The 11,952-nt window shown below is 40.8% G+C and overlaps 1 protein-coding gene across 1 annotated transcript; it reads right to left on the bottom strand.

Moving 5' to 3' along the window:
* Positions 1-357: 357 nt before the first annotated feature.
* LOC127621431 (sepiapterin reductase-like) lies at positions 358-5,226 on the bottom strand. The gene is made up of 3 exons (XM_052095014.1): positions 4,864-5,226; positions 3,650-3,940; positions 358-957 (listed from the first exon to the last, which is right to left on the bottom strand). The coding sequence occupies exons 1-3, from the start codon at positions 5,192-5,194 to the stop codon at positions 767-769; spliced, it is 813 nt and encodes a 270-aa protein (XP_051950974.1). The 5' UTR covers positions 5,195-5,226; the 3' UTR covers positions 358-766.
* Between the last annotated feature and the right edge of the window lie 6,726 nt (positions 5,227-11,952).

The raw sequence follows: 11,952 nt of genomic DNA, 5'->3' as shown, positions 1-11,952 counted from the left end.
AATGTGGGCTTAAAAATGTATTTTTCTTCTGTTTTTAAATATTTGTTACATCAGAAAAAAAGTCTCAATTTTACATATTATGGCATAAAGTTTATGTTGATTTAATTTTTGGGGTAAGAGGTCATACAGTCTCAGACTGATAATATGTATTAATGAATCTGGATTAGACACAATTTGTTTTAAATGGTTAAAAAAAAAAAAAAAAGCTCCTGAAAATGAAATCCATCTGCAGTGTCACTCCTCACCACTAGAGGTCCTCAGATGCATTCACACAGATTTCACAATCAGTTTGACAACAAGTCAAAGACCAAGTGCAGTATTATATTTATTTATTCAAACTATAAAAACAGTATTGCTGAAATGTACATATTTTAATGTAATCCTAAATCAGATTTATTAAAACATAAAATAAAAATAATAGAAATAGCTGCTTATACACAGGGCTGGGGAGTAACAGAATACATGTAATGGGATTACATATTTAAAATACAAAATATAAGTAACTGTATTCAAATACAGTTACAATTTAAATCAGTGATATTTAGAATAGAGTTACATTCACTGATTACTGAAGAGATTACTTTGCATTTTATTGTCATTTGGTTAATTTAATATTTAGTGCATTCAGATGGACATATACATATTATACATACAAATGATGCGATCCGAAGTGCATTTAACAACATGTATCCTGTAATCTGTGGTGGAATAAATTTCAGAAGTAACCCTGACATCCCTGCAAATCATTGACACGTGTAAGTTTGTTCTAGAGTTCATAGAAGTCTACGTGGGCCCCTGATGGGTAATCATTATCCAGCAGGACTTTCATGAGTTTGGCCCCGGACTCCTCGCAGGACAGCAGCTGTCCCTCAGAGAACATGGCGGAGAAAGAGCGACGGAGGTTCAGATCGCCAGAGAAAGAGCGAGCTTGAACTTGCATGTCTGTGTCCAGAGGACCTGTGTGTCACATAAACACAATTACTGCATCACTCAAACATGCATTTTATAGCATAGACATTCTCATCAACAATCCACAAAAGAAAGAAAGTCATACTGGTGGAACGACACGGGGGTAAATTATGACAGAATTGTCATTTTTTTAAACTATCCCTTTAAAAACTCTTAAACTCCGTCGGCGCTATATCGCGAAAAATGTTTATGCTTAAAACGTTAAAGTCTCCGTATGCGTAAATCAGGCATATGAGGTGTCATTTGAAAGCTTAGAATCTGAACTTCTCAGAGATAATCATCACTTCAACATTTGTGTTACTTAGAACAACTAAATAAGGCCTCAAAACATTCGCGGTGAAAATTAGCGCCCCCTAGAGGTCATGCGGTAGAACTATTATATGACAAATAATAGTATTACACAAAGCACATAAATGGGCAAGTCATATATCAAATGAAAGCTCTCATTCTCAGGAATGTGACTGTATATATTATTTTGTTACATTAATACCACAGTTGTGAAGATTTTCAAAAGAGTCACAAAGTGAAATATGATTTCTGTAAGTCATCAAATACAAACGTCTCATTTATGCTCTGAAAACTGCTGCTGTAAGCCCCAGATAGCTAAACACTTTATCTTTGCTTTTACCAAAAATTATCCATTGTTTACTTGTCTGTGAGCTTGCTTGTGTTAATAATCTGTTATATTTTAGATGTCCAGAACAAAAGATGCCATCCGGTAGGAAAAGCATGCAAAAACAAATCATCAGAAACATATATTTTTTTGTTATAATGATCATAAAATGTTTTATGTCATCACAAAGGGGAGGATCTCAGCTTTCAAAAGGCATCTAGATTGAGCTTATAGTCCACTCAGATTCCGAGATATTCAATGAAATAATGAACTGAACATTAGACTGAATGTCTATGGACGAGCACATCTGTGAGGGGTAAAATGTGTTAGAGCGCCCCCTACAGTTCACATCTGTGAGGGGTAAAATGTGTTAGAGCGCCCCCTACAGTTCACATCTGTGAGGGGTATAATGTGTTAGAGCGCCCCCTACAGTTCACATCTGTGAGGGGTAAAATGTGTTAGAGTGCCCCTACAGTTCACATCTGTGAGGGGTAAAATGTGTTAGAGCACCCCCTACAGTTCACATCTGTGAGGGGTATAATGTGTTAGAGCGCCCCTACAGTTCACATCTGTGAGGGGTATAATGTGTTAGAGCCCCCTACAGTTCACATCTGTGAGGGGTATAATGTGTTAGAGCGCCCCTACAGTTCACATCTGTGAGGGGTAAAATGTGTTAGAGCCCCTACAGTTCACATCTGTGAGGGGTATAATGTGTTAGAGCGCCCCTACAGTTCACATCTGTGAGGGGTATAATGTGTTAGAGCCCCCTACAGTTCACATCTGTGAGGGGTATAATGTGTTAGAGCCCCCTACAGTTCACATCTGTGAGGGGTAAAATGTGTTAGAGCCCCCTACAGTTCACATCTGTGAGGGGTATAATGTGTTAGAGCGCCCCTACAGTTCACATCTGTGAGGGGTAAAATGTGTTAGAGCGCCCCTACAGTTCACATCTGTGAGGGGTATAATGTGTTAGAGCGCCCCTACAGTTCACATCTGTGAGGGGTATAATGTGTTAGAGCTCCCTACAGTTCACATCTGTGAGGGGTATAATGTGTTAGAGCCCCCTACAGTTCACATCTGTGAGGGGTAAAATGTGTTAGAGCCCCCTACAGTTCACATCTGTGAGGGGTATAATGTGTTAGAGCCCCCTACAGTTCACATCTGTGAGGGGTAAAATGTGTTAGAGCCCCCTACAGTTCACATCTGTGAGGGGTATAATGTGTTAGAGCCCCTACAGTTCACATCTGTGAGGGGTAAAATGTGTTAGAGCCCCCTACAGTTCACATCTGTGAGGGGTATAATGTGTTAGAGCCCCCTACAGTTCACATCTGTGAGGGGTATAATGTGTTAGAGCCCCCTACAGTTCACATCTGTGAGGGGTATAATGTGTTAGAGCCCCCTACAGTTCACATCTGTGAGGGGTATAATGTGTTAGAGCCCCCTACAGTTCACATCTGTGAGGGGTATAATGTGTTAGAGCCCCCTACAGTTCACATCTGTGAGGGGTCAAATGTGTTAGAGCGCCCCCTACAGTTCACATCTGTGAGGGGTAAAATGTGTTAGAGCGCCCCCTACAGTTCACATCTGTGAGGGGTAAAATGTGTTAGAGCGCCCCCTACAGTTCACATCTGTGTATTGTGAAGGAATGTGAAGGAGAACATTTGTGGCATAAAATGAGACTTTTTAAAGTGAAGTAAAGTGAAAAATTTTACATTATTTGTGTATGATCCCAGAAATAAAAAGATGAATAAATGCAAAGAATTTTCCCATGCTAAGATGATCTGATTGGTGTTGCCACACGTCTGCCAACTGTCCATTTGGGCTTCTTTTATCGTATTTTGTGTGTTTTTGCTGCAGTTAAATTCACCTCAAACATAAACGACATAACTAGAATTGATCCCAGTGACATTTTGGAAAGGTTCCACTTTGTCAGCTTGAATAATATCTGTCAGATTGGTTTTGATAAGGAGCAACGTATTTAAAGAATGTGAAGGGAAAATAAGAGGTTGCAGTCACAGCCAATCAGAGCATGTTTGATGTTTAACTTGTTGACTCAAACACACTTACCAGGCGCATAACTGAGCACTCTGACCTCAGGTTCCTCCTCGGCTAACACACGAAACATCATGTCGCGGGCCGCTTTACCGGTGCAGTACAGAACCCACGAGGGGAAGGCCTTGAGCGCGCACAGAGAGCTGATGTTCACCACTGTACGCTGCAGACCCAGACGACGAGGAAACGCTTGCAGGACACCGGCCGTTAGACTGAGCACTGCACTGACGTTCAGGGACAGGTAACGGTTGACCTCTGTGGGGTCAGTGAAGGTCAGAGTCAATCGAGACACGTCACCCAGAGAGCCTGAAGAAAACGAGACACATTTTGTCACATATTAATTATATGTTGAAAGAGAAAGAACTTTACCACATCTACACTCTTACCATAAACAACATCCCATTGCACAAAAGGTTCTTTAGACTGGAAAAGTTCTTTTAAGTTCTTCTATACCAAACACGTTTTTGGAAACATTACTTTTAAGAGTGTATGATCAATATAAAGATACCATCAGGTACTGCAAAAAATACAAAATAAAACTAAAAATGTAATTAGATTAGATTAGATTAAAAATATATAAGTATTTTGTCTTGTTTTCCAGTAAAAAATAAATATATAAAATGTATCTAAATAAATAAAAAAGTGGTGAAAATGTTTTTATTTAATTGAGAAGCGAAATTACATATTGTTTGAAGAATTGAATTGAGAGAGAATGCTATGAATTACGTTTTTTCAGATTTTTGTGACGATTATGCATAAAATACAAATAGTAAGTAAAATAAACATACTTTAAGATATATTCGCTAAAAACATTTTAGCTTCTTAAAGCAGGAGTTCAACCAAAAACTCTCTTTAGAAATATAGAAAGTCACACACATCTGTTTTTCATTTTTGGGTGAACTGTCCCTTTAAGGATAAGTTTACCCAAAAATATCATAATGCATGTGTTGTTGTAACTCTATATGACTTTCTTTCTTGTTCTGAACACAAAGGGAGAAACTGTGAATAAATGTTCATGAGTCTCATGAATAATTAATTAGACTTCTGAATGATACTTTTGTGTTCTTTTGAAGCTTGAAGAGGTGTCACCATAAACTGCCATTGTATGACATCACTGAGCACAACATTTATTCACCATTTCTCCCTTTGTGTTCAGAACAAGACAGAAAGTCATATAGAGTTACAAAAACACAGCGGTGAGTAAATAATGACTGAATTATCATACACACCTGCATTATTGATGAGCAGTAAGTGATCCATCGCAGACGGAGAAGTCTCTTTAGCTGCCTGAACTGTTTTCTCTACACCTTCCATCTTCTCCAAATCCGCTTGCACACAACGCACCACCAGCCTGTTCTGTCTGTCGTCCAGGGCTTTAACGCTCTCCTTCACTTCATTGAGCTGTTCTGCGGTTCTGGCCACCAGCAGCATTATGGACCGGGGCTTCAGCAGACAGCTCAACTGTAACGCCAGCGTCCGTCCGTAACCTTTCGAGGCCCCTGTGATGATGCACAAAGCTCTGCCCAGATCTCTGGGTTCCTGAGAGATTAAGTCTTCCATTTTAAGAAAACTGCTGAAAAGTCTTTAGTGAAGCTGCTTGACGGTCGATGAATGTCAGTAAGTTGTGGGGCTTTATGTAGTGACGGACTGCGAGACTAAAGTGGAGCCGATCCATTTTCACGCTCACTCTCAGTAACACAAAAGTTCATTCATAAGAGAGAATTAATGGCATGGAACATGCAACTAGAAAAAAAAAAAAAAACTAGATTTTTGCCATTTGTTCTGGTGCTTTGTTATGGAACAGCAACACAAAAATCACTTGTTTTTTTATTTAGAGTATTCTGACCAACATTGAACTTATCAGTTTTAAGGATGTGTTCAGACTGTTTACTGTGACAATATTACAATATTACAGACAATATTACAGATTTATTACAGGGACAATCCCCCCGGAGCAACCTGGAGTTAAGTGTCTTACTCAAGGACACAATGGTGGTGGCTGTGGGGATCGAACCAGAAACCTTCTGAGTACCAATGTATTATACAGAGCACTTATTACAGGGACAATCCCCCCGGAGCAACCTGGAGTTAAGTGCCTTACTCAAGGACACAATGGTGGTGGCTGTGGGGATCAAACCAGCAACCTCCTGATTACCAGTTATGTGCTTTAGACCAGTACACCACCCCCACTCCATCGAGGAGATGGTTACCAGTGCTGGGAAGTAATAGATTACATGTAATCTGGATTACATAATCATATTTTGAATATGGATTACATGATTACATGTTAAATGGACAATGGCAGTAAATTGTTCATAATTTATTGATCACCATAATTTTTCTAATACGTCTCTGACATACATTTGGTAACTCTTCGAGTGTTTTGGGACGAGAGGGAGAGGGCTGAGAAATTGCACACAGATCTGATATCATAGTTGAGAATTCTACTTCTTCGAAATGACTTTTGCCTTTTTGTTTTTTCGGAAATTCACTTGCAAATATTGGAGTCGCGTGTTCCGTGTTTTGGGCTTATTTTCAGTATTCAGTCACCTTTTTTTGGCTATGGGGCTTAGTTTTGTTTGTAGCAATATAACCAGGGCTGGACTGGTAATCTGGCATATCAGGCATTTTCCCGGTGGGCCGACACACTTTGGGGCTGATCAGAAGCGGACTGGCCATTGGGAGAACCGAGCAGGCCAGTGGGTCTTTGGCGAAACGGGCCGAATTCAGCTAAAATGAGCCGTTGCGTTCTGCAGAACGGTCTACAAAGCGCTGCTGCGATATGCAGAACAGGACCCACAACTTTTGGCTCAACTCAACATTAATTCATAATGTTGCAATTGAGTGGTGCACTGGAGTGGTGGTGGCGTAGTGGGCTAAAGCACATAACTGGTAATCAGGAGGTTGCTGGTTCGATCCCCACAGTCACCACCATTGTGTCCTTGAGTAAGACACTTAACTCCAGGTTGCTCTGGGGGGATTGTCCCTGTAATAAGTGCTCTGTATAATACATTGGTAATCAGAAGGTTGCTGGTTTGATCCCCACAGTCACCACCATTGTGTCCTTGAGTAAGACACTTAACTCCAGGTTGCTCCGGGGGGATTGTCCCTGTAATAAGTGCTCTGTATAATACATTGGTACTCAGGAGGTTGCTGGTTCGATCCCCACAGTCACCAACATTGTGTCCTTGAGTAAGACACTTAACTCCAGGTTGCTCCGGGGGGATTGTCCCTGTAATAAGTGCTCTGTATAATACATTGGTACTCAGGAGGTTGCTGGTTCGATCCCCACAGTCACCACCATTGTGTCCTTGAGCAAGACACTTAACTCCAGGTTGCTCCGGGGGGATTGTCCCTGTAATAAGTGCACTGTAAGTCACTTTGGATAAAAGCGTCTGCCAAATGCATAAATGTTAAATGTCAAATGCAATTGTTTTATGCATTTCAAATGAACTTGATGTCTCTGTGTAATGTTTAATGACTTTTAAACAATGTCATAAGGAGCTGCTTTTGTGAGGCTCTTTTTGACAGCAATAAAGAATGGAATATATTTTCCTTCCTCTTTGTATTTTTTGTTAAAATGGTACCAGATTAACGCTAGTGATATCAATTAAAAGAGTTAACTTGGAAATATTCCAAAAGTAATCCAAAAGTAATCGGATTAGATTACTCCAGAAATGTAATCTACAAGGTTACATCAATGGTTCTGATTTTTGCAATGTCATTTGTAATCAGTACACAATTACATTTCAGAAGTAATCCACCCAGCACGGACGGTTACAACAACATCAGGTTACAGTTACAAAGTCAGGAAAAGTTTAAAGTGAATGTAACTAAACGTAGCAAAGCTGAACTACATTTTTCATTAGTGTGACAGTAGTTGTGCTATTTTTACAATCCCTTCTTCAATGTAAGTCTATGGGGATTTTTCAGGTGAAAATGATAAGTGTGATCTGTTAGTGAAGTAACAGCACATCTCTCAACAACACACATGATTTGATGTCACTAAAATCATTAGATGTAACTCAATAGCAATCATTAAAATCACATTCATTTAAAGATGTTGCATTAATAGCTTGCAGTCATAGAAAACAGAAGCAGAATTATAGTCAGTACTGAATTAAATAGTAATAGATCAAATAAATGAAGTGTGTCAATGCAACAACAACACTTTGATACAAGCGTACTTAACACTGTAGTGTGTGTCTTATAGCTAATGTCCATTGCTAATTGTGCATGCAGGAGTTGTCCATGTGTTCTCATGTGGTTCTCAGCAGATGATGGAATGTGATCAAACTGTCTCCAGTTACACTCACACTTACTGACAGGTGATAAAAAAGCACAAATGTGTGTTCCAGTGAGACACTTACAATGGAAGTCAATGGGGACAAGTTTTAGAGGGTTTAAAGGCAGAAATGTGCTGCTTATAATTTTATAAATAATTTGATTTGAGCTGTAAAGTTGTTTAAATCATATTTTTTTATGGTCGGTTTAGCTTTAAGTCATCATGGTAACAAATGCCCATCATACATGTGAACACCAACACTGTTTAAAAAGCATCTCGGGATGAAGCACCACATGAAATTGCTTGAACGGATGATCAGAATATGCACCAACAAACAATTAAAATACAGTATCAAGAAAAGTATGTGAACCCTTTGAAATTAGCTGGTTTTATGCATTAATTGGTCATAAAATGTGATCTCATTAAGTATAGACAAACATATAGACAATTATAATCTTTCATGTCTTTATTGAACACACCCCATTAAACTTTCACAGTGCTGTGGAGAAAGTAAGTGAACCCTTGGATTGAATAACTGGTCGATCCTCCTTTTGCAGCCACAACCTCAATCAAGCCTCTCCGATAGATGCGGATCAGACCTGCACAACGTTCAGAAGGAATTCTGGATCATTCTTCCTCACAGAACTGCTTCAGTTCAGACATATTCTTAGGATGTCTGGTGTGAACGCCTCTCTTGAGGTCATTCCACAGCATCTCTATTGGGTTCAGGTCTGGACTCTGACTGGGACACTCCAAAAGGGGGATTTTCTTTTTTTTGAAGTCATTCTGTAGTGGATTTACATCGATGTTTAGGGTCATTGTCCTGCTGCATCACCCAACTTCTACTGATCTTCAGCTGGTGCACATCCTGATATTATCCTGTAGGATATCTTGATAAACTTTAAAATTAATTTTCCCTCAATGATGGCAAGCGCCCAAATCATGATGTTCCCTCAACCGTACTTCACCGCTGAGATGATGTTTCCATGTTAGCATGTGGTGGCCTTTTTATGCCATACGTAGTGCTGCGTGTTCATCCCAAACAATGCAACCTTAGATTCATCAACATTTTCCTAGTAGCATTGTGGAGTTTCAAGGTGGTCTTCAGGTGCACAGTCATGATTTTGTTGGAAAGCAGCAGCTTCCTTCATGATGACCTGCCATGAACACCATACCTGTTTAATGTTTTCTCAGAATCAGAATCAGAATCAGAATCAGCTTTATTGCCAAGTATGCTCACACATACAAGGAATTTGTCTAGGTGACAGGAGATTCCAGTCAACAACAATACAAACAATACCAAAAACAGCAGCAAGACATAGGTAATTAAAAACAAAAAAGAACACAAAATAAATAATTATACATATACGTACATACACTCACCTTCATACATACCCACATACACACACATAGTGCAAATCTAATACAATCTGTATATAAAGAACAAAAAACAGTATATTATGTACAGAGCAATGTAAGTAATGGCAGAAGTGGATATGTTGGAAAATATAAATTAAAATTAAAATTAAACTGTGTATTGCACATCATTATTGCTCAATGGGGCAATTTAATTGTTCATTAGATGGATGGCCTGAGGGAAAAAACTGTTCCTGTGTCTGACGGTTCTGGTGGTCACAGCTCTGAAGCGCCGGCCAGAAGGCAACAGTTCAAAAAGGTAGTGGGCAGGGTGAGTGGGGTCCAGAGTGATTTTACCAGCCTTTTTCCTCACTCTGGAAGTGTATAGTTCTTGAAGGGGGGGCAGGGGGCAACCAGTAATCCTCTCAGCAGACCGAACTGTCCTTTGTAGTCTTCTGATGTCTGATTTCGTAACTGCACCAAACCAGACAGTTATTGAGGTGCAGAGGACAGACTCAATGACTGCTGAATAGAACTGTTTCAGCAGCACTGGTGGCAGGTTGAACTTCCTCAGCTGGCGAAGGAAGTACAACCTCTGCTGGGCCTTTTTCACAATGGAGTCGATGTGTATCTCCCACTTCAGGTCCTGTGAGATGGTAGTGCCCAGGAACCTGAATGACTCCACTGCTGCCACAGTGCTGTTCAGAATGGTGAGGGCGGACAATGTTGGGGTGTTCCTCCTAAAGTCCACAATCATCTCCACCGTTTTGAGCGTGTTCAGCTCCAGGTTGTTTTGACTGCACCAGAAAGCCAGCTGTTCAACCTCCTTTCTATATGCAGACTCATCATCATCTCGGATAAGGCCGATAACAGTGGTGTCGTCTGCAAACTTCAGGAGCCTGACAGAGGGGTCCTTGGTGGTGCAGTCATTGGTGTACAGGGAGAAGAGAAGTGGGGAGAGCACACATCCCTGGGGGGCACCAGTGCTGATGGTACAGGTGGTGGAAGTGAATTTTCCCTGCCTCACAAGCTGCTGCCTGTCCGTCAGAAAGCTGGTAATCCACTGACAGGTAGAGGTGGGAACAGGGAGTTGGTTTAACTTAGTCCGGAGTATATCTAGTATGATTGTGTTGAAAGCCGAGCTGAAGTCCACAAAAAGGATCCTTACATATGTCCCCGGTCTGTCCAGATGTTGCAGGATATGATGCAAACCCATGTTGACTGCATCATCCACAGACCTGTTTGCTCGATAAGCAAATTGAAGGGGGTCCAGAAAGGGTCCAGTGATGTCCTTCAGGTGGGCCAACACCAGTATCTCAAATGACTTCATGACCACAGATGTCAGGGCGACAGGTCTGTAGTCATTAAGTCCTGTGACTTTAGGTTTCTTAGGGACGGGGATAATAACTGAGCGTTTGAAGCAGCATGGGACTTCACACTGCTCCAGTGATCTATTGAAGATCTGAGTGAAGATGGGGGCCAGTTGGTTAGCACAGGAACGAAGGCAAGCTGGTGAGATGCCATCTGGTCCTGGAGCCTTCCTTGTCCTTTGCTTCCGAAAGACACGGCACACATCATCCTCACAGATCTTGAGTGCAGGTAGTGTAGCAGGAGGGGGGAGGAGGGGGGTTGCAGGAGGTGTTAATGGTCGTGTGAAATGAAGGTCCGAGTGCATGTGGGGTGTGAAATCGGGCCTTTCAAATCTGCAGTAAAACACATTCAGGTCGTCAGCCAGTTGTTGGTCCGCCACAGGGTTGGGGGTAGGAGTCCTGTAATTAGTAAGTTGTTTCAGGCCACTCCACACTGATGCAGGGTCGTTAGCTGAAAACTTGCTTTTCAGCTTCTCAGAGTAGCTTCTTTTAGCCACTCTGATTTCCTTATTCAGTGTGTTCCTGGCCTGATTATACAAGACTCTATCCCCACCCCTGTAAGCCTCCTCTTTGGCATGACGAAGCTGTCTGAGTTTCCCTGTGAACCATGGTTTATCATTGTTGAATGACAAAAATGTCCTAGTAGGGATGCACATATCCTCACAGAAACTGTACTTCTGTACAGTAGACTCATGAACAGAGATGTTAACCAGTTCCAATGATTCCTTCAAGTCTATATCTGTCACTCTAAAGATCTTTATTACCTCATTGATCATTCTGCGGTGTTCCCTTTGAGTCCCTTGACTGGACGGGTACTTCTAGAGAGAGTACCTATAGTACTAAATCACCTCCATTTATAGACAGTTTGTCTCACTGTGGACAGATGAATATCTAACAGCCACTTCTAGTGAGAGTACCTATAGTACTAAATCATCTCCATTTATAGACAGTTTGTCTAACTGTGGACAGATGAATATCTAACGGCCACTTCTAGTGAGAGTACCTATAGTACTAAATCATCTCCATTTATAGACAGTTTGTCTAACTGTGGACAGATGAATATCTAACGGCCACTTCTAGAGAGAGTACCTATAGTACTAAATCATCTCCATTTATAGACAGTTTGGCTAACTGTGGACAGATGAATATCTAACGGCCACTTCTAGAGAGAGTACATATAGTACTAAATCATCTCCATTTATAGACAGTTTGTCTAACTGTGGACAGATGAATATCTAACGGCCACTTCTAGAGAGAGTACCTATAGTACTAAATCATCTCCATTTATAGACAGTTTGTCTAACTGT

This window comes from Xyrauchen texanus, chromosome 27 (assembly GCF_025860055.1).
Source record: "Xyrauchen texanus isolate HMW12.3.18 chromosome 27, RBS_HiC_50CHRs, whole genome shotgun sequence".
In the NCBI taxonomy this organism is placed as follows: Eukaryota; Metazoa; Chordata; class Actinopteri; order Cypriniformes; family Catostomidae; genus Xyrauchen; species Xyrauchen texanus.
This window is presented reverse-complemented; position numbering and strand designations above follow the sequence as displayed.

Excerpts from the sequence above, each read along its gene's own strand:
- LOC127621431 (XM_052095014.1), bottom strand. The coding sequence starts at position 5,194 with ATGGAAGACTTAATCTCTCAGGAACCCAGAGATCTGGGCAGAGCTTTG. Across the intron at positions 3,941-4,863 it reads ACTGCTCATCAATAATGCAG|GCTCTCTGGGTGACGTGTCT; the intron begins GTGTGTATGATA and ends CGTTTTCTTCAG. Across the intron at positions 958-3,649 it reads AGTGCTCAGTTATGCGCCTG|GTCCTCTGGACACAGACATG; the intron begins GTAAGTGTGTTT and ends TGTGACACACAG.